General features: G+C 42.0%; 1 protein-coding gene across 1 annotated transcript; it reads left to right on the top strand.

Annotated features, from left to right (window-relative positions):
- On the top strand, positions 1-27696 carry rbm33a (RNA binding motif protein 33a). The gene is made up of 19 exons (XM_061757955.1): positions 1-249; positions 2519-2597; positions 3054-3102; positions 3188-3258; positions 4057-4309; positions 7098-7223; positions 7323-7491; positions 7563-7756; positions 8895-9234; positions 11303-11364; positions 14962-15091; positions 15463-15818; positions 16572-16826; positions 17580-17870; positions 18830-19543; positions 22260-22454; positions 23856-24035; positions 24538-24626; positions 26185-27696. Exons 1-19 carry the CDS (start codon positions 231-233, stop codon positions 26231-26233), a joined length of 3621 nt encoding a protein of 1206 aa, XP_061613939.1. The 5' UTR covers positions 1-230; the 3' UTR covers positions 26234-27696.

Raw genomic sequence — 27696 nt, forward strand, 5'->3', positions numbered from 1 at the left:
ACGGAAGCACACAGCTCTGCCATGTTTGTGCTACCTCCGCTTGTTAGTTAGCAACTTAGCACAGCGGGGGACCGAGCAGCCGCGCTTGCTGTTTTCGTTGTTGCGTAGAAAGCGCCAGTCATTCAAATCCCACGTTTCGCCTCATCGAAATGTGGACTTTCTGAGCAAATAACAAATGTTACCACCAGCTGTGTAAGTCACACCCCGTAAACGGACAGCTCTCGCGCACCATGTCGGCCAATGACGAGGGTAAGCGGCTCTTTTCTTCTTGCTAACTTAGCCGAGCGGCTAACGTTAGCCACTAGTTGTTTTTGTAGGCTAGAGACACCGAAATTAATGTTTGTTCGATAACGCTTGTGCCGCACATATGGATCGACTGTATTTGTTAGAATTTTGACACGGCAGACTCAGCCGCTAGTTGAGCTGTAGCTTTTGGAACCTAACCTCATTTAGCATAGCTAGCGTCGCTCAAAATATGTGTTCCGTGTACGCAATAGCTACAAGCCGAATGCGGGTGCAATCAAATAATTTTAACTAAGCATTTTTTTTAAGGCAACAACTCCACTGACGTATATGTTTTATTAACTCACCGTCGCCTCTTCGTATCTTGCTCAGTATTATATCAAAGTGGGACATAATTTGCAGTGACTGGTGTTTGAATGGGAGGTCACTACTGTGTTTTACGGTTGTAAAAAGTGGAATAATTAAATCAGGTGTGTCAAACTGAAATGTTTCCCGTTAATTTGGTGCAAATAATTAAAAGTACATGCGGAAAATCACACTTATTGGTAATTAACTTGTTGCGAATGTTGTGGAAACTCAAACGACCGCAATTTCACCTGTATTATGAATCAGGTTTTTTTTTCAGTTACACATGAGCAACTTACAGATCAAAGTGGCTCTATACATGTACCATTCATAAAACAACTTGTTAAGATCGAAAAATAATTTTAAATTTACACACATTTCGCATCCATCTGGAAGTTTTGATAACCTCAACTGACTCACCATACAAATTTAAGTTGTAACCATAGCAACAGGTGCACATATCTGCCTACTTTGTAAATCTATACTGTATAAATTAAAATACAAACAAGTTGTGGCAGTGCATAAAAAACAAAAGGGTTCCTCCAAATAAACCTCTTTTAAACTGAAGCTGTTGACTGACATTTTGCAATAGTCAGTGTCTTAAGCTATTTCTACAGAAGTTATTCAAAAGAACATAGAATTTATTGCCAAAAGTATTTGCTTACCTGCCTTGACTCACATATGAATTTAAGTGACATCCCATTCCTAATCCATATGCTTCAATGTGACGTTGGTCCACCCTTTGCAGCTATAACAGCTTCAACTATTCTGGGAATGCTGTCCACAAGGTTTAGGGGTATGTTTATGGGAATTCTTGACCATTCTTCCAGAAGCCCATTTGTGAGGTCACACACTGATGTTGGACGAGAGGGCCTGGCTCTCAGTCTCCACTCTAATTCAGCCCAACTGTGTTGCATCGAGTTGAGGTCAGGACTTTATGCAGCCCAGTCAAGCTGGAAGTCGACTGTGGAATATTTAAGAGTGAGGAAATTTCACGACTGGACTTGGTGCACATGTGGCATCATATCACAGTTCTACGCTGGAATTCCCTGAGCTCCTGAAAGCCACCCATTCTTTCACGAATTTTAGTAAAAACAGTCTGCATGCCTAGGAGCTTGATTTTATACACCTGTGACCATGGAAGTGATTGGAACACCCGATTCCGATTTTTGGATGGGTGAGCGAATACTTTTGGAAAGAGTGTAACTATTTTTCACAGTGCAAAATGTGTGCTTCACAGTGCTTCAAGTAACATTCAAGTATACCCACCATTTATCTTGTGAAAGTTACTAAGCAGAAGAAAATAAGTTTCAGGATACACTCAGTATTAGTGAGATAAATCTAAAGATATAAACGATAGAGGATTATATTATACAATAATTTTTTTATATCGTATGTACAATATATATTGTTATATTGTACAGCTCTAATAACAGTATGTGTCAAGGTAGTGCAGTGGACCTTTATTTGCAGTTTTGTACTTTGGCATTTGCTGGTATCTTGGTGCCAAGAAACTGTTGAAGTGAGTTGAGGAGCTGCATTTAGACAAAAGTAGTCCTTTGCTACCATCTTGTGGCATCTATGCGCAATTACTGTACAGTATAAGGTAATAGCATGGGTTAACTGTATGTTGAAGTGATGCATCTCAATTGACAGACAAGCTTTGTATGTCGGGGTGGAGCCTAGTTTATTTGGGGCTGTCAGTAGAAATTATTAGTCTTCACAACATATGCATCCCTTCCTGTGCTGTCACAAACTTTGCACATGCCAATTTCTACCACTGGCCGCCAGAGAGGGTTGATTTTAATAATATTCTACTAACAGGTGATATAGTCGATTTTAACATACACTCTATATGACAAAAAGTATTTTTATTTATTTTTTTAAATTATAAACCCGCTTTAAGACGCACTCCTTTTTTGTGACGTAGATTATACCTTTGACCAGTATGACAAGCCCGGAACGGAGCGTTCACGCAGGAGGAGGGGTGAAGACGACGATTTAGAGAGGTAAGCCCCCCCCCCCCCCCCAAGTAGAATTTAAAAAAAAAATAAATAAATAAATAAATCATCATACAATACAAGAGGTCTTCGGTTCACGGCGGTACCCCCAAATGACGTTTTGAGGTTATGAAAAGCGTACAATGAACTCATTTCTGCAGTGGCATCTTCAAGTGGCACATAAGATGTGCTCAGTTACTGCAGTACTTAGTTTTTCATTTGATTGTTTTATATTTATGGCCTAGAAGTGTGTGCCGTACAAATATTTACTGTAAATATGACTTTACTACTGGGTTAGTGTAGATTAGTGATGGACTACCGCCCATCCTGACTTGTGTACAAAAGACAGGTAACCACTGTAGAAATGGAACTCTGTTGTAAGGAGCCCATGTACTTGGGTTTCTGGGAAGGGTAAAAATTTACATTATGCATAGAATGGATTTGTGTTTTTTTTTCTCTTCAAAGTGACTTGGAGGAGGATTTGTTAGAAGAATTTTCACCGTCGGGTAAGAAGGTAAGACGCTAAAAAAAAAAACAGCACGTGTGACACACTCACATTTTCTCTCCGTGTTTCAACATTCTCCACTTTTTTCACCCAGAATCTTTCTGAAGATGAGGATGAAGAGCTGAATGATGCTCTTCTACAGAGTGATGAGGAGGAAGACATGAGGTAAAGCAGGTTCAGCAATAATGCTCCTTTTAAAAATGTAATTAATTAATTATTTTTTTCCATTTCCCCCCAAAGCTGTATGGCACCAGGTAGTAGCCTGAATAATTATAATTTGGATCTTTACCTTACTTCATTGTATGCCTTCAAAGATGACATTCTGTCATAAAGATCCATGTACTACTACTATAATATCTATTCTATTCTTTGGTACAGTATGATTTCCCACATAGAAAAGCTACGTAAGGTAAGGGCCAGGAAGTGTAACTGCCTCGAGCTCCAGTCATGTCTGCGCCGTAAACAAATACATTGCAGCTCAGCCTGTGGCTCGCGGATGTCATTGGCTATCGAAATACTTTAGGCGGTATTACACCAACTTGAATATAAAAAAAAGGTCTGTCTGTGCAAACACAGCTTCCGTTGGCATTTAAACTGCCTCTCCCAGGCTCTTCACGTCGAGTCAAAGCAATCACAAATGCCGTTGCTGTTTTTACAGGAAAAATAATTCTGACTTTATTGTCTGCATCATTCATTTCCTAAAAAGAAGACAAAATAACTTATTTAGGCTGTTAAATTATAGTTCTATATATCGATCAATTCATCGACTGGACTTTCACCACTTTATAGTTGACTACAAAAAAATGTTTTGTTGTTCAACCCCTACGATACAGTACGTTCTGCTCACAGAAATTCTAATAAATCCGATGTAACCTTGTGGGCAGACCTTTTAAGTTCAATTATTTTCATTTGTGGCAGCAATGCAGAATGCATGTGTTAGAAGTATTATTTGTATGTGTCCAGTGGTCAGGAAGTAAGCCTCAACGCCACGTACAGCTTCGACCAGGAAGGGAACATGCAGGATTACTCGGAAGATGCTGTCAACCTGGGCACCGATGACTACGAGGACGTGGGCATGGAGCCGGGTTACCCGCAGGACGAAGGGGACGAGGAGTATGGGGAGGACTACACCCGGGATGATGTGCACGAAGAGGGTTACACCACAGAAGAAGTGCTCGACATACAAATCAATGAGTCCATCGATGGAGAATGTCAGGTGAGTTTACAGACCATGTCCGTCTAATCGCAGTTTAAATTAGCCACCGGTTCTGTCATCCACTTGAAGAAATAGACTCTTCCATTTTCCCATCAGGACAAAATAAGACAGCATGTGTAATGATCCCAGATTACAGATGCTATTGTTCACGCAGAGCCCATTTGAATTATGTTGCTAACCAAAACAGCAGCACTGGAAAACGCTCACAAAACACTCCCTCGAATGAAGTGTAAAGTCCTACCACATTGTGATCGATTTACCTGCACTGTATTTTTGTAATTTGGCAAGGTTGTTTCATGTGTTTTGTCAGTGTAAACCCAGTCATAGCTGATATGTGTCATTTGTTAAAATGTACATGGAAATGGACAGTCCCCAAAAATGGATTGGGCATTACATTGGAATTAGGCAGTTGTACTATGAATCAAGCTGTTTTGCTATTTTTTGAATGTGGGAGGAAGCTGGAGTACCTGGAGAAAAACATCCACATAAAAGGACTCGAGCTGTGATTTGAACCCGGGAACTCTCTATCATCCATCCATTTTCTATCGTGCTTATCCTCTTTTGGGTCTTATGATTGTATGTTGTTATGATGTCCCGCAACCTCTTTAACTTCTAATTGGGGGATTTCATCCTCGTGAGAATTGGTAACTGTAAAAGGAGATGTAGGCATCGGTATGTATTTTTTTATGTTATTTTTTATTTTTGCTCCGCTATCTCTCCCTGCCAACTGGTTAATTTCTCCATCACGCTGACAATGTTAAAGCTGACGGCTTGTTTGCCGCGGGGCGATGCTCCGCTGAGTGCCATTGTGACCTTGGGCCATGGTATCTTTGGGCGAGTAAGGAGATGCTTTGTGCTGCCAGTCGCCGAGGTTAATGTGCGCAAGTGGGTGGGTGGCTGTTTGAAGGGGGGCTTTAATCTAGATCTGATAACGTGTCATGCAGGTGAAAAGATTATTGACCTTCCCGAGGACACCTCTATACACGTCTCTGGTGATTGATGGTGAGCTTCTCTTTATTTGCTCCCCCCCACACTAAGAGGATCAAAGATAAGCGTCGATTCATGCGCGAATGTCCGCCACGGTCCATTTAACCAACATGCCATGGTTTTTGGCACTTGAAAGATGTGGATTGTCACTAAACTATTGGGACACCTGGCCTTTAACACCTACAGGAGGTTAAAATCAAGGAAGATATTTGGAAGTGTTCACCTGTGTTCTAGCCGCAATGGACCTGAGATCTCCGTCCAAGCTCATCGCAAGTTCTCGTCCACACTAAACTCATCCAAGCATGTGGTTAAGAACCTTGCTTTGAAAACTTGTAAACAATTAGGGTACCTCAATACCAATACTGAAACGATACCATGGAAAAAACCTGGACTAATCATGGCACTTCAAATTCTTACTCCTTTTAATAATTCAAAATAATACAGGTACCGTCATTTCTCGTGTATAATGCATAATATGCACCTTAAAGTTGACCTAAACATTCTTGAAAACCTTTCTACCTATGTGTAATGCATTTTTACAATGCATGATTTTGCTTCTACCCATATGATAAAAACATGAAGTATTACCTGTATTTCGTTCTTTTTTTTTCCCACAAAGAATTATTCTGAAGCTAAGCACTTTATTTGAACACGTAATACTTTCTTTTTTATTTACTTGCTCATATTTAGAAATTTACAGCCCTACTTTTATTTAGTAAATGAGAAAACACACAGTTGTGCTCATATGTTTGATTAGCCAGGCAGAATTTGTAAAGTGGTTACAATTCTTTAACGATAAATCGGTGTCCCTCGCGTAGTTTGCCTTTATGCTCCAGCGCAACCCACGCGCGCAGTTTTGAAAGTGTGCTGCAGTTCTCCAAGTTGGGGGTGTCGCTACGGCTGGTATTGGCTTAGAGACCAAAGGGTGGAGTTTCCTCTGCATTTATTTTTTTTGCCATTTCCAGTAGCCGTTTTTACTTTCCTTTCAGTAACAAGGAACAAAGAAAGAACAATGGCGACCGCGACAGAACAAATGGACATAGATGACCAGATGATACATTTAATTATGCTGCAAAATCGATCGAGAAAGCAGCGACGTAGATGGCATGTAGAACCAATGGGCACGCTGGTACGTCATCACACCATGTGACTAAAACGGACCAATCACGAGAGATGATCTCCGCGGCATTTGACGCGCAGCAACTATTTTTGTCGGGTGCGCGGCAAGCTACGGAGAGGTGCTGCGCGGGGCAATTCATTGGTCAAGTGATGCAATGCGGCCGTTTCAACCGCGCGACCGCTGGAGTATAAAGAGGCCTTTAGCCGACATTTGAACCCTGTAGCTCTCCACTGTGCGTTAGTCAGGCTTATCACTTATCCACCATGCTGCCCATACCTTAATAAATTCATATAATATTGTTACATTAGCGTATCGTGGGTTACTAATATATACAGACTGCGATGGAGTAAGTGTGTGTGTTATTTGTATTTTTTAAAATCTTTGCCCACTTTTCTCTATCGTGTCCATCATTTACATCTCATTGACTTTCAAATGCTGTCAGGAATACTAATGAAGCTGTGTTCCCACTGTTATGCTAATTTGCTATCGGAAGAGGGGGCGGGTGGGGTTTTACACGGTGCCTCCCGAAAATCCTGTGTACAACATTTTTGTTTGTCTCTGCAATTAGCTGCATTTTTTCCCCCCAGTATATGGACTTCAGGAGGACGGAGGCCATTACATTTCCACAAATACGCAACTGGCAATAGGCTACAGTCACCATTTTAACAACTTTGTCTACAGGACAATGAATACCAAACATATGAGGACGAAGGAGGAGTCGAGCAGGAAGTGGCCCCCGAGGAAGAGAATTTGGGGGATGAACAGCAGCAAGGAGCGGAAGACTCCCAGGTCTTTGAAACAGAAGAGGTACTGTATTAAGAGAATAAAAACCCGGATTTATGATTTATTCCATTGACCAAACATGATGAGCGGGGAGCACACCCTTAGTAAATCATTTGTCCCCAGATTGAAAATAAAGCCATGCCTGAAGAAGAACCAAAGGAGGACTCGGATGACGACGACGACGAAGATGGAGACTCTGGTCGTATTCGCTTCAAGTCAGAGAGAAAGGACGGCGGTATCGTGCGCTTGGCTGATGCAGGCAATAAGCGGAGGAATATCCCCGAAACACTTGGTAGGAAAACTGTGTTTTTAATATTCACTTAAATGTTACAAAAGGTTAATTGAGTGCTTTTATTTCTTCAGAACTGTCAGAGAAGGCCAAAAGAGATCTCATAGAGTATGAGGAACAAGAACAGCAGAAACGTCAAAATCGGTACGGAGGCCGAGGAGGAAGAGGCGTAGGCTACGCTGGATTTGGAATGCACAACATGAGAGGAGGAAACAGAGGAAGGATGAACAACCACAACTTCCACCAAAGGGGCAACATGGGAATGCGGGTAAAACCTAATGTTATTCACAATACACAATTTTTTTTTTTGCAAAGGAAATAATCTGTTGCAGGATCTGTTTCATGAAACCTTTATGTACAACAAATTCACCAATTAATGCTGTGGTCTTGCGTTATGTCATGGATGAGGGAGGTCCATCTTTTAGATTAAAGGGGGGCATATTTCGGAAAACTCTCTTTAATAATGCATTGTTTACAAATAGTTAAGTCTCTGGAATGCCTAAGTATGGAATTACATAACCAAAGAAATCCTTGGTGACTTCCCCATCTCTGAAAAGTGTGAGTGAGACATTCAGTATTTTGTTGGATTGTGATGTTACAATGGGGCTAATTTACCTAATACTGTCCCCACACAGTTTGCCTACCCATGACTTGGCAGCTTGGTAACATGAGCTAAATGCGTAACGGGTACATACTCCATTGTTCAGTGATGTTGAAGTTGGGAGGTGAATTTGTGTTTGGCGATGTGTCCACACACTATGTGCCCACACACTATTTCCATGAATGAAAATGCAATTGAGGCTTTTATTATCCTTCACTCTCGCGTTTTTCTTAGACTCTATGCTTGCTTGAGTTCAGCTAGCGACCCTCTAGCTATATTCATTCGCATTGGCATAGAAGAAAAAACAAGTAACCAACACAAGAGTATGGACCAACACATTAAGAGACTCGCTTTTTGTCAGGGAGCACTTTCAGACTTTTATATAAAAATCAAACTAGAGGAAAAATATTAAGGCCATAAAAACTTGACAAGTGGCGATACGGCTGCCCGTTCAACACAGGTTCATTTAAATAGGACTCTAAAAGAGGGTGAAAGGGGTAATTCTTAATCATCTGGGTATTTTGACAAAAGCCTGCCAAAAACATGTTATTAAGCCCTGTATACCATTTTAGTATGTGGAAAAATGGCATATCTCCATTAAAGGCCACACAGCACCATCACAGAGGTGGACACATGCACTGATCAGCCACATTATGACAACACATGCCCAGTATAGAGAAATAGGAATTATATCAAATATTCTGCTCGTGCAAAGGATAATCCTTTGTTTTGGCATTAAATTAATGTTTAAGAACACAGCTAATAATATTGTTCTTTCCTTCCCCATCTCTCCAATCATTATCAGTCCTCTCGAATGCCTCTCCTCCGTCTTCATCATCAGCAGCAGCATCGCCACCCTTTGTCCCGGCTGCGGGGACCCCACCCTTTCCAAGAGCACAGGCGACCGCACGTACAGCAGCCCCCGCAGCCCCTCATCCCGCCGCACATGACCCACCGCACACCGCCGCTGCAGCCCCAGATGGAGCCGCCTCCGCGACTGATGGGCTCCCCGCCGCCAGGTTTCATCCATCACCACAACCAACATCAGCAGCAGCAACAACAACAGCAGCAGCAGCAACCCCCGCAACCTAAAAACATCCACATTAACCCCCATTTCAAAGGCTCAGCGCCATCCTCTGTGCCAGGTTGGTATCCCTAAGTGGAAAAATACACGTTTATGCAGGGGTCAGGGAGTGCTTTAAAGATGATACATGACTACATTTATACCGCTTGAGCACGAGCGAACCCATTCCCACTTATTATATCCACTGGCTGCCTCAGGCTCCCTGGAACATTTTTCATTGTAAATGGACCCCACTGGATCAGCACTTCTTTTTTTAATTTATAATTTTTTTTATTATTATTATTCCAGGCAATTTAAAACCTTGCTGCCGTTTCCCCCTGTCCGGACAAGTTGTCTGGATTAGAATGGCATTTTGTCATCGGCGTGAATGACAAGTGAATAGCTCTGCCTATCACTAATGGGTTTACCTTTTTCCTTTTTTTTTTTTTTGTCTGGTGACAACCACATTTAATTCCCAGCGATGGGTTTATCTGGCATGTCTGTCCCAGCCCATGAAGAAATTTAGCTAGAACCTAAGCTTTTTAGTGTGGGTTTATTTTTCTTTTTGTTTTATTTGTTGACGAGGATGTAGTTGATTCACTTGTGTGTTTGCCTAACAATTATAAATTCCTGAAATGGATTGTGCTAATTTGCTCAAAGGTTATTTAATTTGTTTATAGCCCTCTACGGACCATACTAAATTGAGAAATATGATACAATGATTGGAACAAATATTTACGAGGGTTTGTGAATTAGATGTTTTTGGCTTTTTAATAAGAGTTCCTCAGTTTTTCTTTTTCTTTTTTTTTCTTTTATAAAATTTACTCTATACTATACATCTCTAGTCAATCACAAAAAAAAGTGTGTGTTTGCACTTAAAAATAAATAGAAAGTGCAATGTGGCTACTGCAAAGCAGAACTAACGTACCACAACAAGACACATAAACATCGTGAGATAATTTAATACAGCCTACTACCACTTTTTTAACGTATTATAATGTAATAGTGGTCAAGGATAGACGCATCCACTGGTGCACTTACAATTGCTTGATTGCACAAACTGCAACAAAATAAACATGTAATCAGCACATTCATTTAAATGCCCAGGCATTTAACATGCAACCTGCCTAAACGGTTTGCCAGTTAACAGCCAGCTGTTAACCTGAGCTCACAGCAGCCAACTCTACACTCTCATTCGCTGACTCCCACATCACTCACCAGGCCAGGCCCACCTTTTAAAGCCACACAGAGTCAGCCAAGGATATTATAGCTTGGAACGTGACAATGACTCATTAGGATTCCCACATAGTTTCCAGGCAGGACACGCCCTGTTCCAATATTACTGGCTCCAGGACACGTGCTGTTACACTATGATTGGCTCTTGTATTCCTGTAGAACACGCCCTACTGGACACAGGAGCCAATCATGTTGCAGTGGGGCCTGTCCTGCCTGGAAACTATGTGGGAATCTTAGTTACGCGAGGCTGACAACCCCAAGTTGACAATGATACCTTGCACCTGACATGCACATTTTTTTGTTTAATGATGCAAAATCAGTTTTATTACATTAATCAGTGGGATAATTGGTACAATAATTTATTCTAAAACTATTAGCTTGCTGCAGCCCTACTAGTTTGGAAGGGACATTTTTTTTTTTTACTGAAATTCAGCCCCTCAAAGCGGTTTCATTTCAAAACAAATTTGGTAGGAATGCCTACTTACCAAAAAAGTCTCAAAAACCCATGCCTGAAAAGACACTGGAAGTCTGACATGTTGGTGTGTCAATTCAAAGCTGATTTTGGCCAACATATTTTCCGACTTACGAGGTTAAGAATGCCGCGTGATGAATCAGTTTGCATAGCAGTGTAAGAATACGTCACCCACAGTTACCGTCGCATTTTTTTAATACTGTTTTTCATTTGATTCCTGACCTAGAAGTGTTTTTTCACCCTAATATTTACTGTGATGATCACTTTACTAGTCCTTTAGCATATGTTATTAATAGAGTACTGTTGTACAATTCTTTATAATGATCCCCTCCTTCTCTACCACCTTCTCTCTGTCTACTGCCTCTCATTTAAATTTTTCCTCCAACCCCCCCTCTGTATCCCTCTCCTATGCACCCCCTACCACACTTCTCTTTCGTTGCAGTGCCCTTGATGCCTCCTGCTCCGAGCCAGCCTAGGCCTGCTGTGGGTCCTCAAAGGTTTCCTGTAAGTAGCAGCTGCTCGTCTCCCTCCCTTTCGCCGCACTTTCGCCAGCCCCCCCAACTGCCTCCACCACTGCTACACACTGGCAAGCTTTCTTCTGTGCAAGTATCATTACAGCAATTAGAGCGGCCCAAACACTGTTCAAGCCAATTTGTAACCACTGATACGAGCCGCACAACTGGAAATTCGCGATAGGGGCTTTAGATGGTCGAAGGTGGGAGCTGCCGCGGCGGGACTTAGCGGCTCGTCATGGATGGGCTGGGGCTCAGACCGACCATCTCAACATATAATGGAAGTCAGGTTACACTGCCAGTTCAAATTCCCTTTCTAGAAGCGTCCCAAAGGCATGGGGAGTGGTATTTGAGTTAATGAAACATGGTGGTATTTTCATGGGGCTCGAGGGGGTGGGTGGGCCTCTTGCCCTTTTGTACCACGTATTTATTCCAAAGCGGAATTTCACGTCAGAGATCTCGAGTCTTCCTGTTAGAAAAGGGGCTTTATTTCACTCTCAAATGATCTGACCAAGGGATAGACAGAAATGCCTTTAAAGTCATTACTCTGAGGGGAGGAAACAGCTTGCCCACTTTAGTGACTGATTCCTAGGAACCAAGTGGCGCACTGGTCATTACATCTTTTCAGAAAGTGCCTTTTTATGTGGATGCATCCAGTGTTCACATGCAATTTTCCACTTGGGCCAATCCTTATCAAAACATAAGTATATTTTTATTTTCCTCATGTCCAATCGCCATTATCATTATTTTGCATTTCAGTTCCCAATACGCCCCATTTGTGCGGTATTGATAGCACAACAGCGGGGAGCTGTTTATTTCTATCACCCCTCTAAATCTGCGAGTGGCGCTTGCTAGAGGTTACAAGGCAATGCAGAAAAGCGGTTTGATGAAGAGCGCAGTGTCAATTCTCCGGCCGCCAATCGAATTTAGGCAGCGGTTGCCACGGACACCGTTTGAATTGCACGGGTCGTATCAGCCGGGAACGTCCCATTTACCAGTGGACGTGTGATTGCTCATGATTATCATACATTATCATACCATCAGAGCCAATTGCTAGGGGTAAGGGTGGGGGTTTGGGCTGCAGAGTTATTGAACGGAATTTTCATCAGAGTGGTTTTGAAATTCCTACTGGTTAATTACAGGACCCAAATTTGGTTCTTCCCCGCCACCCAAACATCACCATACGCTGTACATAAATGATAAAGAACACAACAGGCATGAATTTATAACAACAATCTTACATTAAGAAGTTCTTTGTGTACTTCTTGGATCTGTCACCCGTTTTGTTCCCCAACCCCAAGAATGGAAAACCCATTTAGATGGATTAATTCAGTTATTATTACTGGAGACTATAAAAACAATTCATGCTCACATGGGAGATTCTTTCTTTCTTTTTTTAATGATTCTTTTTTTGGTATTAAAACAGGGTTTGTCTTCCTAACAATGCTGTCTTCTAACTAGTGGTGCAAAATTCCAGATATTTTCAAAGCTGGAAACTTTCTATGGAGAATTGATGGGAATTGGTTGCAACGTGAATAACAGGCAACTTAAATGTAGTTAACAACAACAACAACATCCTGCAGCATAATCATGGTTTATTTATGTTTTAACATTTATTTTATTTAACATTGTTCAATGAAAACCTTCATAAATTAAGAATTTTTTTTTTCCAATATGTATCAGTTTGCATTCATGTCGTCATGACCTATATTTATCCCCCCAGACGACAAGGCCATTTCCATACATTCCCCATATATTCCAGAAATTGTCAAATTTTTCCTAAACCTCCCTTGGAACAATCTGGAAATTTACCTGAAATGTTGTCACCCTTTTAGTTGTTCCAGCTGAATATGGTTGATTGACAAGCTGTACGGCAGCAGGAACAATAACACAGACACGACACAGTTCCTGTTCACCGTTTGCATTCTATGGGATTTTGACCTCTCATAATGATTAGTCTTGGTTATCCCTTAGCTGGCGAGAGCTCAGCATCACTCACGTATTGAACGGCCCTGTAGCCTGTTTATGGCGGATTAGAACTGAGAGGATGAGCCGCGCTATTATATGGACGCCCGAGTCCTCATTGTGAAAACCTGCCTGTCTTGACCTTTTCAAACACTTTGACGGCGCTCCTGTAGTGATTCCCCCGTCTTTGTTAAGCCCCTTTGATGAACTTTCCGTTAGGCAACTTTTGGGGACTCGCGGTGCCTTCCAGCTTTCTGACGCCTCTTGAAACACAGCCACGCGGCAGCGGAATGAAGATGGATTAAGCCTTGATAGCATCTTAAGTAATTCACAATGAGCTCGGAAGGGGGCAAACATCCCATTTGTGGAAGTGCCACGTGTTGCATAGCAGGTTAATTTTTTAGGAGAGATGAATGTTTAAAAGAACAATGGAGACGGTTATGAGAGGTAATTGAATTCCAATGAGGGATTAGATGCTTGTTATCAGTTTTTCCTTGGAAGATAGTTGGTAAGTATGCAACGGGTAGAAAACTAAAGTGCTTGAAACAATGATGACTTATCCCGTCTTGAAATCCTCCCGCCTTGTTAGCCTTGACTTTCTAAAGGTTTATCCAAGGCCCAAGGAGAGTTAATGTCAATTATACTGATTGGCACCCATATTCAATTACAAGGACCGCCTATACCCAAAACTCCTCGTGCTTTTTTCAACTAAATGTGATTACCGTATTCCCCCAAATAGTGGTTGCGTCAACTGTACTGGGCATGACCTTTGTGGAATATTAAACAATAATCCCGATATATTACAATGTATGCAAACAATATAAAAGAAAAACAAATACTGTTAAGGAGAAATGCAGAGAAACGGAGGCAGAATGGGAAGAACAACTGAGTTGCAAAGCTGATTGGAGCATAAAAATGCACCCACACAACATTGTGGAATAATCACATATTGGAGTGTACCAGACCGCTTATTCTTTGCAATCACCACAACGTTAATATGAGTAGGCAACTCTTTCACAACATGTGGTAAGCCTACAAAATTTATTTCATCTGAGAGACGGTTTACGTACTTCGTAAAGTCCTGCTGTTTTGGTTCGCACCAAGGTTCAAGTGGGCTCAAGCAGATCATGGTGATCAAGAACTGAGATAATACTACTACGGTAATTATATTTTCTTGATGGAAAATGAGATTCTTTTAGTTGTCTTAAGTGGATGAGGCATCTGGCAAGTAATTAAGTCAGCTTCCCAACCTTTTTTTGGCCAAGGCACTTATTTTCCATGAGAGAGAATTCACAGCGTACCACAAAAAAATGTCAGAAAAGTACTGTAGGTACTGAATTGATGATCTTGTCTTAATTTAGTCACTCAGTGTGAAATCTGGGCCCATTTAGCTGAAGACAGTCGCTGGCATAGATGAACAAAGATACTTTATTTGTTGTAAATAAATGATAAATTTCGAAGTGAAATTGGATAGTTTCCCACGCCACACCTAATAATCTCTGGCACAATGGTTGAAAGTGACTAAATTAAGTGAGGATCGCTATTAATGGCATTACACTCTGAGTAGAAACATGGCATTTAAATTTATAGTTTGATCCTCAATGTGTTTCTGTTGTTTTCCAAGGGACCGGGAGAGTTCCATCAGCACATGCCAAATAATTTTGGTCAGCCCCAGCGGCCACCTCATCACATGGAGCCCTTCAGGAACCAGCCACATCAAGGCCCCCAGGACAGAGAGCCCCTCTTTATGGGAGGTGAGTCACATGCCAAGCTCACACAAAGGTTACAGTGCTTCTCCTCGCAGTTAATAGTATTCCACATCACCTCTGGCGGTTATACCTACAGGGTGTGTGTGCCCCACAAGCAAAGCTCATGTTAAATGCATGTTTGTCCATATGCTGTACATTCATTTGAAAGAGCTGTGGGGAAATTGCATTAAATACATTATTTCACATTGCCGTTTGCTAAATGAAGTATTTGTGCTGTTTACACTTTCACCTTGATACCACATTCAGCTTTTATGTTGCCTGCACACAGTACACTTGGAAAGGGATTTACTGAAGGTTAGAACTTCTGACGTCTGGTTTTTTTTTTTTTTTTTTTTTTTTTTTTGCCTATCATGCAGGCCCAGAACGCAAAGATCTGACAAGCTTTCCAGGTCAGCTCATGTTTGATCATCAGGGCCCCAACCCGCTCATGAACGCCAACCTGCATCAGCAGCAAATGCCCGCTCAGGTCCACCTGGGTTTTGGCCTACCAGGACCGGCCTTCGGCCAGCCGGGCCCACAGGGACCACTCGGACTGTTCTCCAGAGAGCCGCCGAGACCCAGCCTCCCCACTCCCCAAGGCCACCAGGGTATGGTTGGCCTGAATCAACAAGGTCCCCCTCCCAACCAGTCCAGACCCTTCATGAACCCTCGTCAGCCCTTCAGTCAGCAGGGGATCCTTTTCCCCCCGCCGCAAGCCCAATTTGGCATTCAGGTACGAGTGAGAGCTTTTTTATCGTCAATCTTTCCTGCTCCATTTCTTGTAAAGCAGTTCAACAATTCAGTTTATTTGTGATTTTTATCGGCTTTGCATTTGATTATTTAAGTGATTGCTGTACCTGAGCACTATTTACATGAATAAACAATGCCAGCAATGATATTCAGTGCAAGTGAAGCGTAAAGTGGAAAGACTTCTGTATTGATGCCACATCTACATTTTGTTATGAGACATAGACAAGAGCGCCCTCTAGTGATTGTAACACACACCTTATGCTAGTGTTAAATGAGCCAAGGGACATAAACTCTCACAGAACACCACAAAACAAAAATGTCACAATAAGTATATATCCTGAAATAATGATTTTGTATCAGTGTACTAACAAATTTACTTAGTGTGTGTGCAATGACTTTTATGGGTTCTATGAATGGGAACAAGTGGATACGCCAGTTAATTGTAGCTAGTGGAAGAGCCTTTACTTTTTCTGTCTGCAATTATACATTGCTGGTGTAGATAGATTTACAAATATACATTATTTGTAGAAAAAAAATAATTTTCAGATGTCTAGGAGAAATTGGATAATTTCCAGCACCACACCTGATCATCTCCCGCACCAGTAGATCTGAAATTAATCAGAATCAGAATCATCTTTATTTGTCAAGTATGTCCAAGTAAAGAGGAATATCAAGAAAGCATCCATTAGAACTGACACATCTGCTTGAACTTCAAAAATGCAATCCTTTTCTTCAGGGCTTAATACATGGGCCCCCTCAGCCTGCGCACCAGGACCCACTCCCTACCCATCAACCCATCCACCAACAGCACCATAGGCAGGAGCTCCTCCATCATCAGCCACAGCAACAGCTAAACCTCAACGAGCCTCCTCACTTGTTGCACCACGGACAGAATCTCTTCCAGCAACAGCCGTCGCACGGCAGTCCGAGACAGTCGAGTCCCCGGCTCCAAAACCTACAACAACGCAACATGGCCAACAGGCAAAGGATGGTGAGACACCCATTGAGCCCCAACTAATACTTAACAACAGCTGTCCCCAACATTTTTCGTGGCTGATTTCCCATAAAGAAATATTTTGACGGACCAGCATAGAAACAAATAGAAAACAACTTATTAAAAATATGACTCACCATTCCACTGAATGTAGTTACTGTAATTAGTGTGGCCTTGTGCTTGTTTCTCTTCAAGGGGCCGGTCCTGTCTTGGGGTAATGGGAGACAATGACACCCGAAATGTATTGCTCATGTCCAGTCTACTCCATAATTTTGTCCTGATTGCCGTCATTGCTGAAAATCCAGCTTCACAAAGTTCAGTGGGATTCAGTGTTGGCTTTATTTTGTATTTTTTTCTCCAATATCTGGATATTCTGCCTTGTGCAGTTTTGAAGGCTTCATTGCCTCATTCACGAGCCTATTGCTACATATATTTACGAACGGACTCGATTCATGACATTCACCTTTTGTGATAAACTCATATTTTATGGAGGACTGCTGATATTGTGACTTAAATTCAGCGTGAAAAATCATTAACATGGTCAGTGTCTTCACACTGAATGAATATCATCAATAATAGAAGGAAAGGTCATTTCTGCACATTTATTTCAGAGGTATGCATCAAACTGGTAACTTTTCATCGGTACCCAAGGAGTAGCTCTGTTTCAAAAAGGCTGGTGACACCTGATCTATAGCAACAAAATGATGTTTACTGTTAAATAAGTATTTTTTTTCTTCTTTTTTTCTCCAGAACACACCTGCTCCCAAGCAAATCCACCCTCAGCGCAACTGCAACCTACGGGAGCTCCCTGTAGCACCTGGCAACGCAAACATGAGCACATTCCACCCCGGTGGCTCCCTCTGCGCCAACGTCAGGCCTGTTGTCAAGGCAATGCAGGGGGTGCGTCCCATGCAGCATGCTCATGCGGTGCCCGGAGGCGGCAGAGGGAGAGGTCAGGTTGCCGCAAACGCTGCGCAGCAGTCCATGGCCACGGGCAGGACGGTGGTTTGCAAGGAAATCCCAAGCAATGTCGTACCACAGGTCAGATTTTGAACACAAAAATACTGTGGAAGCCCCAAAATGGAACACAATCTGACTTTGTGAATTGTGAACCCCCGAATATGTTGGGGATTACTGTTAATGTCATCTGAATTTGTTTCAGCCTTCATGAATCATAAAACCTTCATAACTCTACAGGCATTGTGTTAAGTAACATATTAATTGACCGCCATAGAAGTTTTAAGTTAAACATTGTATAATAAAATTAAATGATAATACAACTACTCAAATGATAGTAAAACTACTCACCCTTTTGAAGACTGCTGACACGTGCATGGGGAGATAACAGGTGTTTGCAGAAAATCTAAAAATGGCGCTTTATAGGTATATTTATGTTGTTTATTGCTTGTTAAAATTACTGCATGTAATGGATGTTTAAGTATACTTCTCATATTGTCTCATATTTTAAGCAGCCAGACTCAAGTTCCTTTTTGGGTTCTATGGCGATGATTACATTGTCCTCCGTTGCCGTCACTGGTATCCTGCTGTGGTGGCATCACACACACAAAAAAGCAAAATGTACTTCATCCTATAGGCCAGCTCCGCAGGCCATACCTTTCCCACTTAGAACGTTTTGTTAGGCGTTTAAGCATTAAGCGTTCGGCATATTTTCTCTGAAAGTTTTACTTTGGAGGTTCCACAGTATTCCGGTTTCTGACCCCCACAATGTACTAAATGTTATGTGTAAGTAATGAGCCTTATTGGCTCCCTTTCCACTGCTAGCATCAGTCAAGCATATTAGTGTGCTTAAAAGCAACTCCCATTTATTCAAAACCTAATCATATGGTTGCTAATGCCAGTAGCCTCTTTCCATTGGGGGTAACAGATCAATGCAATTGCTTTATCGTCTGGGGTTTTTACTCTGATTACGTTTCAGTGTCATGCCCTCTCCAGTCCTCGATGGTAGTGCTTATACTTTCGTATTTCTCCCCACACCATAGGACCTGGACGAGGACGAAGAGACCCGGCAATACCGTCTGAAGATCGAGGAGCAGAAGCGGCTCAGAGAGGAGATTCTGAAGAGAAAGGAGCTGAGGCGACAGATGCAGGCCGGCGTCAGGAAGAAGGAGCTCCTAGACAGGATCAACACCCAAACTGCAACCCAAAGCCTAGCGCCTTCACAACAACCGACAGCCCAGCAAAACCAGCTGGCTCCAACCGTCCAGCAGCACCTACTGGTACCGGCGCCGCAGCAGTCACAGGAACAACGACAGCCTCCGCAGTTGCAACAGCAGAGACAAAGACCCCAGCAGTCATTCAGTCAGTCGCTCGGTAATCCCAATGGCGCGACTCAGGTCCAAACGCCTCGTCCCCATGTCAAGACGCGCTTGCAGATGGGAAAAGGAAATAGCCAACAGCAACAGACTCTCACGCCTGGTCCAGAACAGCAGTGGACGCAGACCCCACAAAGCCCTCTGCAGCAGCAGAGAAGGACAAGCGGGCCGCCGAATGTAAACAAACCCGGCGCTCCGAACCAGTTTGCTCAGATCCCCCTAAAAAACATCCCAGTGACTCCCGCCCTGGGGCCTGGCCAGCCCCAGGCTCAAGGTCTTAAATCTGGGGGTAAAAGAACGGTGATGCAGCGGGCCAAGCTCGCTGACGGTGAAGGCCAACAGGTGCCGCAAAAAGTCAGAGTGGTCAAACTTTCCGGCGGGGTGAGCACATTTTTATACTTAGTTTTATCCCAATTTTATACTTTTTTGGATCTTTACAAACACACACAGACACACATGCAGTCGTGTAGAACTGTTCTGTCGTTGTATACTGCCCCCTCATGTTGCAAAACAAGATAAACTAGAAGACAGAAAACCCCTGCAATACCCCAAATAGCAAAAAAAAAACAACCTAAAATGACATCCACTTTAAAAATGCTATTAATAGATTGAACTGAAAATATCCTACAAAAGCATTATTCCAAAGCACTTTAATATCATTTGAAACTCATTTTACAACATTACCTTTAAAAATATTTGGCTTACAGATGATTAGTGTGCATGTACACGTGATGAAGACTCTCCATAAAACTTCCACTAACAAGACAGGCTAAATTTAGCGCCTTCCTGACATACAAAGTAAGTCACTTCAATATACCTTCTTGATACCATATTTTTTAAGGCTTTGACATTAAATAGTTAACTGTTTGAGAGCTTTTTAACTCTTGTTACTAACCAAAACTGCAGCACGTAATAAAGCACATAAACAATCTTGCACGTGAATTAAAGTGTGCTGGCATGAAGTTCACTTAATTACATATATACTTATATACCAGCAACATTGTTTAATATTATGGGGAAAAAAATGCAACTATCCCCAAATGGACGCTAACCCCCATAAAGTAAATTAGTAACTACTATTCGCAATATACTGTATACCATAATACCTGTATGAACATTCTTTGTAAAGGCAGCTCTTTTGAAACGCCTTGTCAGCGAAACCTCTTCAGTTTGTACAGGTGTACCTGATAAATCTTACTGCCCTTGATTCCACTCTATCTCTATTTTATCCGAGAGAGATCTTACCTATGGGAGTGATACGAGGACATCTGTATATCATTTTGGTGAAATTGATCTCTTCCTCCTGTAAGATTGGCAAACTGATATTTAGGACACTGTCTTAACGAACTCCCGCTGCAGCGAGGAATCAGAGAATTGTGTGACATTTATCTACAAAGTTGGTGGGCACCTCATCACTGCTCTTAAAGGTTGACATCCTATGACAAGGGCAAGTTGTAAAGATGGGGGGAGGGGGCGGGGGGGGGGCTTCTTGTTGAGTGATAATAATCCCAATAAAGCCCACCCGCATGAGCACGACCTGCCATTTTCTGCTCACTTGATAAGTCACTGCCGTGCCTTTAATTACCCAGCAATCTTTATTGAATAATCACAAAAGGCGAGCATGTTAAACACTCATACTGATGTTTGGAATAAGCCGCTTTTTTTCTCCAACTCCCATCCCGGAGGATCACGCTAGCTCCAGATGAAGATAACTGGGTGTCAGCGCTTTAATGGAAACCTGCGACGCGGCTATCAGACGTGCCGCATCTTTGAGGGGGGCGGATGACGAGAGATGGAAATGGCGAAAAGATTCCCTTCCTCATTGTTCCGCTGTCATCAACGAGAGCTTGACAATGTTATCTGTGTTCTTTTCCTCCTGCCGTCATCCCTCCGTCGCTCCCCCCCCCCCCCCCCCCCCCCCCCCCAATCGAGCCGTCCCTCAGGTGCGAGGCAACAAAGGAACGCCAATCCAAGACCCTTGTAATTAATCTTTGCCGCTCGAAAAAGCAAGGAGGCGGGGGCGGGAAGGGGTGTAGCATAATACAAGTGCTAAGAAAGTTGCCACTTTTGAGGATTTGGATTTGTATGGTTGAGGCATACTGATAAGAGGCAAAGTACATTTTCATCAAGGATAATACAAAGCATTGCAAGACACAAAGGCCTGGGAGGAGGAAGAGGACGAGGCGATGGGGATGTGAAGGGGGATGGGGTACACATCCAGCTGCTGTCGTTCCAGTGTAATGCAGCTTAGTATTTGACGGGCACGATCGGGAGCTGTGATTTCTATAGGGGGATTAATCCTTTTACTCTCAACTGGGGGGTGTCGCAGATATCGCCCCTTTTCTTCCCGCGTATTGATCTGTCACATCTCACCGCAGTCTCATGCAGGAGACGACCTTCAATTCCTCCCCACGTGTCAAAGCTGTGACTTTATTTGATAATGAGACCATCACCTCATCGAGTTGATCGATATTCAGCCCCTTCTCAAGCCTCTTTTACGAAGAGACTATGGTGTTTACAGTATTGTACATTCGCAGCTCATTATATATGCTAATTCATCAAAAACATTTCTGTGGAACTTATCCCCATCGATTCACTGAAAAACTCACCTGTTTTTTGCGCTCTTTCTGAGATGCCTTAAGATGCCACAAATTGCGGTCTAAATAGGAATTGGTATGAAGGAAGTGTGTTGAAAAGATGCCTCTTTAATGTGAGATGAGCTTTGTATGTCGGGGAGGTGCTAAGTTTAGCCTGGTTAGTTAGTGCAGGTTATGGAGAGTTTTTCGCATGTGCGTTTTTTTTTTGGTAATTTTACTTTGTATTTATTTTATTTATTTAATTAATTTGTTTTTGTTTTTAAATCAAGTCATTTGTAAGCTATTTATTTTTAAGGGCAATGGAAGATGAGATTGAAATTATATTAAACTGTTTTGGGGCCATTGTTGGTGGTAGATTTATAGGCAATTCTAAACCCGTTTTGGCAAGGGAGCGTCAATTACTCACATTTTATTGTTATTCGTGGCAGGGCTCAGTCCCTCTCTGTTTTTTGTGTGTGTGCATTTGCTATAAACTTCTGTTGTCATGCATTGCCTTGCAGCCTGGACAGAGCCTGGAGGCCACAGGTATCCCAATACAGCAGCAGCAGCACCACCACCACCAAGGCACCTGGCCGGACAACCCTCTCAGGCAGGGCGTCCAAAGGAAGATCACCATGGGGGGACAACAGCTGTACGGTGCGGGCGGAATGCAACAGGTGGGCCGAGGGAGCATTGGCAACCCGCAGCAGAGCAGGGTATGTCCTCAAGTCTTGACAGAGAACATAACATAATGTCATTGTCTGTATTGTCCAACCAAGAATCAGCCTTGGTTAATGGATGTGATCTTTTGAGCTGGTGATCAAAGGTCTCATTCATGTCTGCAGGTCAACTTAGGGTTTGCACTATGCTGGTTTAAATGTAACCAATGGAATGCTCTTTTATTATGCGTAATGTGTGAATAGCTTATTATTTTAAGATGGAAGGAACACTGAGTGATTTGCGCTTCACTTTTTAAATTTTTTTATGTGACAACCTTATGCCAAATTTGCAAATTTATTAAGTCATAAAACTGAGAAATCACAAGATCATAAGTATTAATCCTGTAATCTTTGCTCAACACTTTACTATTGATGCACTTTTGGCAGCAATTCTTTTTTAAAAATATGTATCCACAAAGTTGGCACAACTATCTTTGGTCAGTTTCGCTCATTCCTCTTTGCAGGACCGAACTTTTTAAAAACAAAATTCATTTTGTCGTTATGGGGTGTTGCGTGTTTAAAAAAAAAAAAACGGGACGGCCTCGACAAACGTTTCGAGGTTATGAACGGTGCACAATGAACTAACAAAACAGGCTGCATTTGGCAAAAGACATGCTCAGTTACAACTATTTCTCATTTGATTGTTTTATATTCATGACCTGGAGTTGTTTTTACTGTATTTACTGTAATTTTGACTTACTGCATTAGTGCAGGTTAGTGATAGGTGTGTTGTGATTTACGTAACAATTTGGTTTGCAAGCAACAGACCCGCTTTTGTTGTTTTATGAATAATGGGGCATACAAGATTTTTAACTTAACCGTATTTGATGGATTCATGGCCATGTTTAGCGTTGCACGTTATAGAGAAGTGCTGCGATTTTCACAAAATCCCGCCATTACAGCTACATTACGTTGTACGGTGGTAGTCATGAAACAAGACAGCGTGCCAGGTGTATTGACAAGCAGAAAGCAGTATTTCACGGGTGGGGGCTACAACGGGTCCCCTGGCCTCTCTGCACGCCTGTCACCACCAGGCTGCCGTCACACTCACTGATGCTGACAGGCTAAGGCAGGCACCATAACACTGCACACACAATGCTCACCCCCCCCCCCCCCCCTCCCCCACACAGCCATCTTCCTCTGCATCTGATGGAATATATCTCTCACTCACGGGCTCCTCATATGAAGACATGCCAAGGCGTGTGCAGCATGTGCTGACATTGATGTTCTCTGTAGAAAATGATAAGTCAATCACAGGAGAGTCAGCCATGTCTGAGTTGTGTGTGAAGAAAGCATCGACTATCTCCTTTAGGGATCACCGTAGCTCTTCTCCACACTGTTGGATTGATACGTCAGCGTGGTTTCACTCACCTTAACCTCCCCGCGTGTCTCTGGCAGGTCGTCGTGCCGGGCCGAGGAAGAGGGGTCGCTCACGTAGGTCGAGGAGGTCCGGTGGGCGCCTGGCAAGGCCAGAGGGTCGGCGAGAATCAACGGCGCACCGTCACCATCGAGGGCCTCTCGTCATCCACCACTGATGTGCAGCTGCAGAGCCTTTTGAGATCCATCGGCCCAATAGAGGTAAGGGCCTGTTTAAAAATGTACTATTAGTGGCTCACTGTTATTGTAAAGCTGAACATAAATGTATTTCTTGAACTTAATTCAGGTGTATTTTTTATATGTAATAGTATATAATTTATAATACATAGATGAAGGGAAAAAAGTGTATTTGTAAAAAATGTTAAGTCCTTGAACTCGACCTTGCAAAATATTGCTTGTATTCATGAGTTCCAATTAATCCTCATTTGACAATTGCTGCTGACGTCATTGTAATAAAAGCCTAGTCTCAAGCCTTCCTAATTGTTTTTGGTTTTAAACCCAGAATCAATGAGATCTTAAACATAAGATACACGACTCATTCAATAATGACATTTTCCCAGCGTGATCTCACAGCGCCTCCTGTTGCTCAAATTCAATAGCTGCACAACAACTTCACAACTCTAGTGCCCTCTGTTGGTGAAAAGAATATATTGTTTTCCATTCCTTTTTACATCCCCCCTAAATGCTTTTCATTATATTGCAGATGTTCAGAATGATACCTCAGCAAAGGAAAGCAATTGCCACCTTTTCAAGTCCCCAACATGCCGCAAGTTTTCAAATGAGCTTTCATAGGTAATACACTTTCTTTATTTCATATTAATACCATGGAATGTCCAAAGTCAAAAGAGTTCGACTAAATTTGAGGGAAACTTTGCCTTTAATATCATGGACATTTTATATCAGCGCAATATCTCTTGACCTAATTTAAGTCGCCTTCAAATTACATTAATGTAATGGTCCTTGAATTCAACCTTGCAAATTAATTTGTGTAGTTTGCGTTTTGCCACTCTTTACTAAAAGAAGTACAAGGAGGTGGACAGGGGGGAGGTAAGTGAAAAAGACAAATGTGAGATGAAAAGAAGTCTATGCTTAAATTAGTGTGACGTAGGCAGACCTATTTAAATCAGTAAGCACTTATTGCCCAAATGGTTTTGAGAAATGTTAGCCAGTTGCCACGGAGATGACAGAGCAAAAGTGTTTGCTCGCTTTAGTGTCATTTCACGCAGTTATTGGTTTTAATTAGGTTGCTTTGCACTCCTTGTTTGTTCAATTCCCATTGGCTTGACAGGAACACAATCTTTTAAATATTTTTTAAATATTGAATTATTTAACGTCATAAAATGAGCCAGCAGGCTACATAGTTGGGCTAATTTGTTTGTTGTCATGCCCACTACAGCTCTCTGTGTCGTTCCTTTCTCATGTAAAGTTTTGCAGGGGAGGCAGGGCGACCTCAGCAAAATATTTGACTTGGAAGCCCATACCTCAGGTTTAAATTTTCCAACATATCTATAATACATACACTGCCTTTGCAAAGTATAAATTGGCACCATATATGTTGGCATGTTTGTGATTGCCTTTCACTAGGCTCCTTTCATGTCATAAAGCACGCAAAAATAATTAAGCTCATTTTGCCTGTTTCTTAGCAAACAATTTAAGTCACCAGTTTTTTTTTTTCCAAAATATTTGCTAGAGGTGTTGGAAAAGTTGCTAAATATAGTAACAATGTTGGTTATTTGGATTGTGTTCAGTAGTGCAAGTCAGCGGGCAGCTGCCCCAACAAAATGTAAAAAAAAAAAAAAAAAAAAAAAAGGTCCTGGCAAATGAACTGGAATTACAATAAACAAAAATGGATTAATCACCCAGCCCTAGCACCGAGTGAAGATGTGGACTGCTACGTTAGCTACTGGTGCTAGCTGGCAACTGTTTAGCTTGTGATCTAAAGGTAGTGTTATTTGTTGTTTGAACATTTTGCAATACCTTTTATATATTTGTTAAAATTGTGTATATATAATATATATATATTATTATATATATGTTAAAATTGAGATGCACCATTGGTGTTTACAGAAGGTTATATTGTTTTTAACATTAAAAATGGTTAACTTCTGCTTATACTTCTTAGTTCATAATGTTAAAATTTTACTTAAAACATTGCCTGAACATTGACAGTTTGGACTAAGGAGCAGAAATTATTGCTAAAATTTTGTCAACAGTGTTTCACTGTCGCTGCGCCGCATGAATAATGAGATGGTGCGTTAACATCTTCCCATCCCACATGAGTGATTATTTCATGGATGTATTGCTCCGTACCCCGAAACCCCTAAACATGATTGTTACGCTCACCACACAGGCACATGATTGATTTGTCCCACATTGATGTGAAGCTGATTGACGGATGAGGGAAGCGCCCTCAAACGCGAGGAGCTCCACTGGTCTACACACCCCCGCCCCTCCACACACACACCTCCTCGACATGGTGGCCCTCCCCCGGCGCACTCACAACCTCCAAACCTCGCCGTGCGATGCGTTGCCTCTGCCATTTTGGGGTCAGTCAGCCATCATGTCTGCATGCAGGTGTCGTCCTCGGAACTTGGAACAATACGACACTATGCAGCATGCTTGATGACCATTGTCCATAGTAGGGGAATGACACCGGAGACACAAGTCTAGTTTGTTTTTGTACAGTACACATGAACACTAAGACACAGGATAATGGTTGCTCCCTTGCATGGGAACGTTACTTCATAACATGCAATTTATATTCATAAAAAAAAGCTCACTTATTCGTCCAGGCAGAGGTTGTAGTAGGCCGTGCTTCTCTGTAGATGGCAGCATCGAATCACTTATTTGAAGCGGATAGGTCGAATACCAGTGTTCAGTGGCAAATAGGCCTTTAAATTGAGGCTGCTCCATTCATAACTGTCTCTCTCTGACCAACATCGCGCTCTTCAGTTTGGTTCCCTTTATTAACTATGACCAAGGGCTTCTTTTAACTGACTTTCCACCACAGATTTCATACCTTTTGTGATGTATATTTTAGTTACTGAGAAAGGAACCGTCATGAATTGATATTTTTTAAAATTGGCTGGTGTTCATTGTTGGTTTTCGGTCTGCGTTTCTTTTTTTTATTTTAATAGTTTTTAGGAGTAATGTAAAATGATGGGATGTTGAGTATTTGTCTTTGTATGCTTTCGCTTCCTCCTCTCATAAGTTTAAACATAAATGCAAGAATTCCCCCATTTCATTTACATAACATAGCACTCTGTATACTTGAGTACCCTCAGGTTCTGGGTATTTTGCGAGTCAGAATAAATAAGTTTATAATGAACCTCATCAGGAAGCTTGAGGGATCTTCCGGAAAAATCATCTTGATGCACTTTTTAACGTTTTGCTCCCGCCATATCATTTAACACTCTAAATAGCAAATGTCTGGCAAAATTACAAACGGCAAATACAAACTGCAGTTTTAAACCTGTAAGTGTAAGCTTTATAATTTACTCTGACTTTATGTACCATTCAACCTCAGTTTTATTCCATAGTCTTTATACAAATGTCACATGGAATTTGAGGGGGGCAACCATTATCCGTGTAGAAATATGATGTACATACCAGGACATTGTCCCACACAAGCGCTTTGTTTGGCGTTGCTAACTCAACTCGTGTGCTGTGTCAAGTGGAAGGCATTTTTATGTAAAATGTCCAGGCGTAACTATATTTTACTATTACTTTGTGTCTCAATGACAAATAATGACCGCATCTCTGTTCGTGATGGGGGCGGGGGGAAGGATTTCTTGAGGGGAAAATAAAAAAGATGGCCAATATAACCGTGAACGAGCGGGTATGTGAAGCCGGTTGAACTTTA

This window comes from Phyllopteryx taeniolatus, chromosome 20 (genome assembly GCF_024500385.1).
Source record: "Phyllopteryx taeniolatus isolate TA_2022b chromosome 20, UOR_Ptae_1.2, whole genome shotgun sequence".
In the NCBI taxonomy this organism is placed as follows: Eukaryota; Metazoa; Chordata; class Actinopteri; order Syngnathiformes; family Syngnathidae; genus Phyllopteryx; species Phyllopteryx taeniolatus.

Bases quoted from the DNA above. Each gene is read 5' to 3' on its own strand.
- rbm33a (XM_061757955.1), top strand. The intron at 7,757-8,894 runs GTAAAACCTAAT...AATCATTATCAG, and splicing joins GGGGCAACATGGGAATGCGG to TCCTCTCGAATGCCTCTCCT. The intron at 24,036-24,537 runs GTAAGGGCCTGT...ATTATATTGCAG, and splicing joins GATCCATCGGCCCAATAGAG to ATGTTCAGAATGATACCTCA.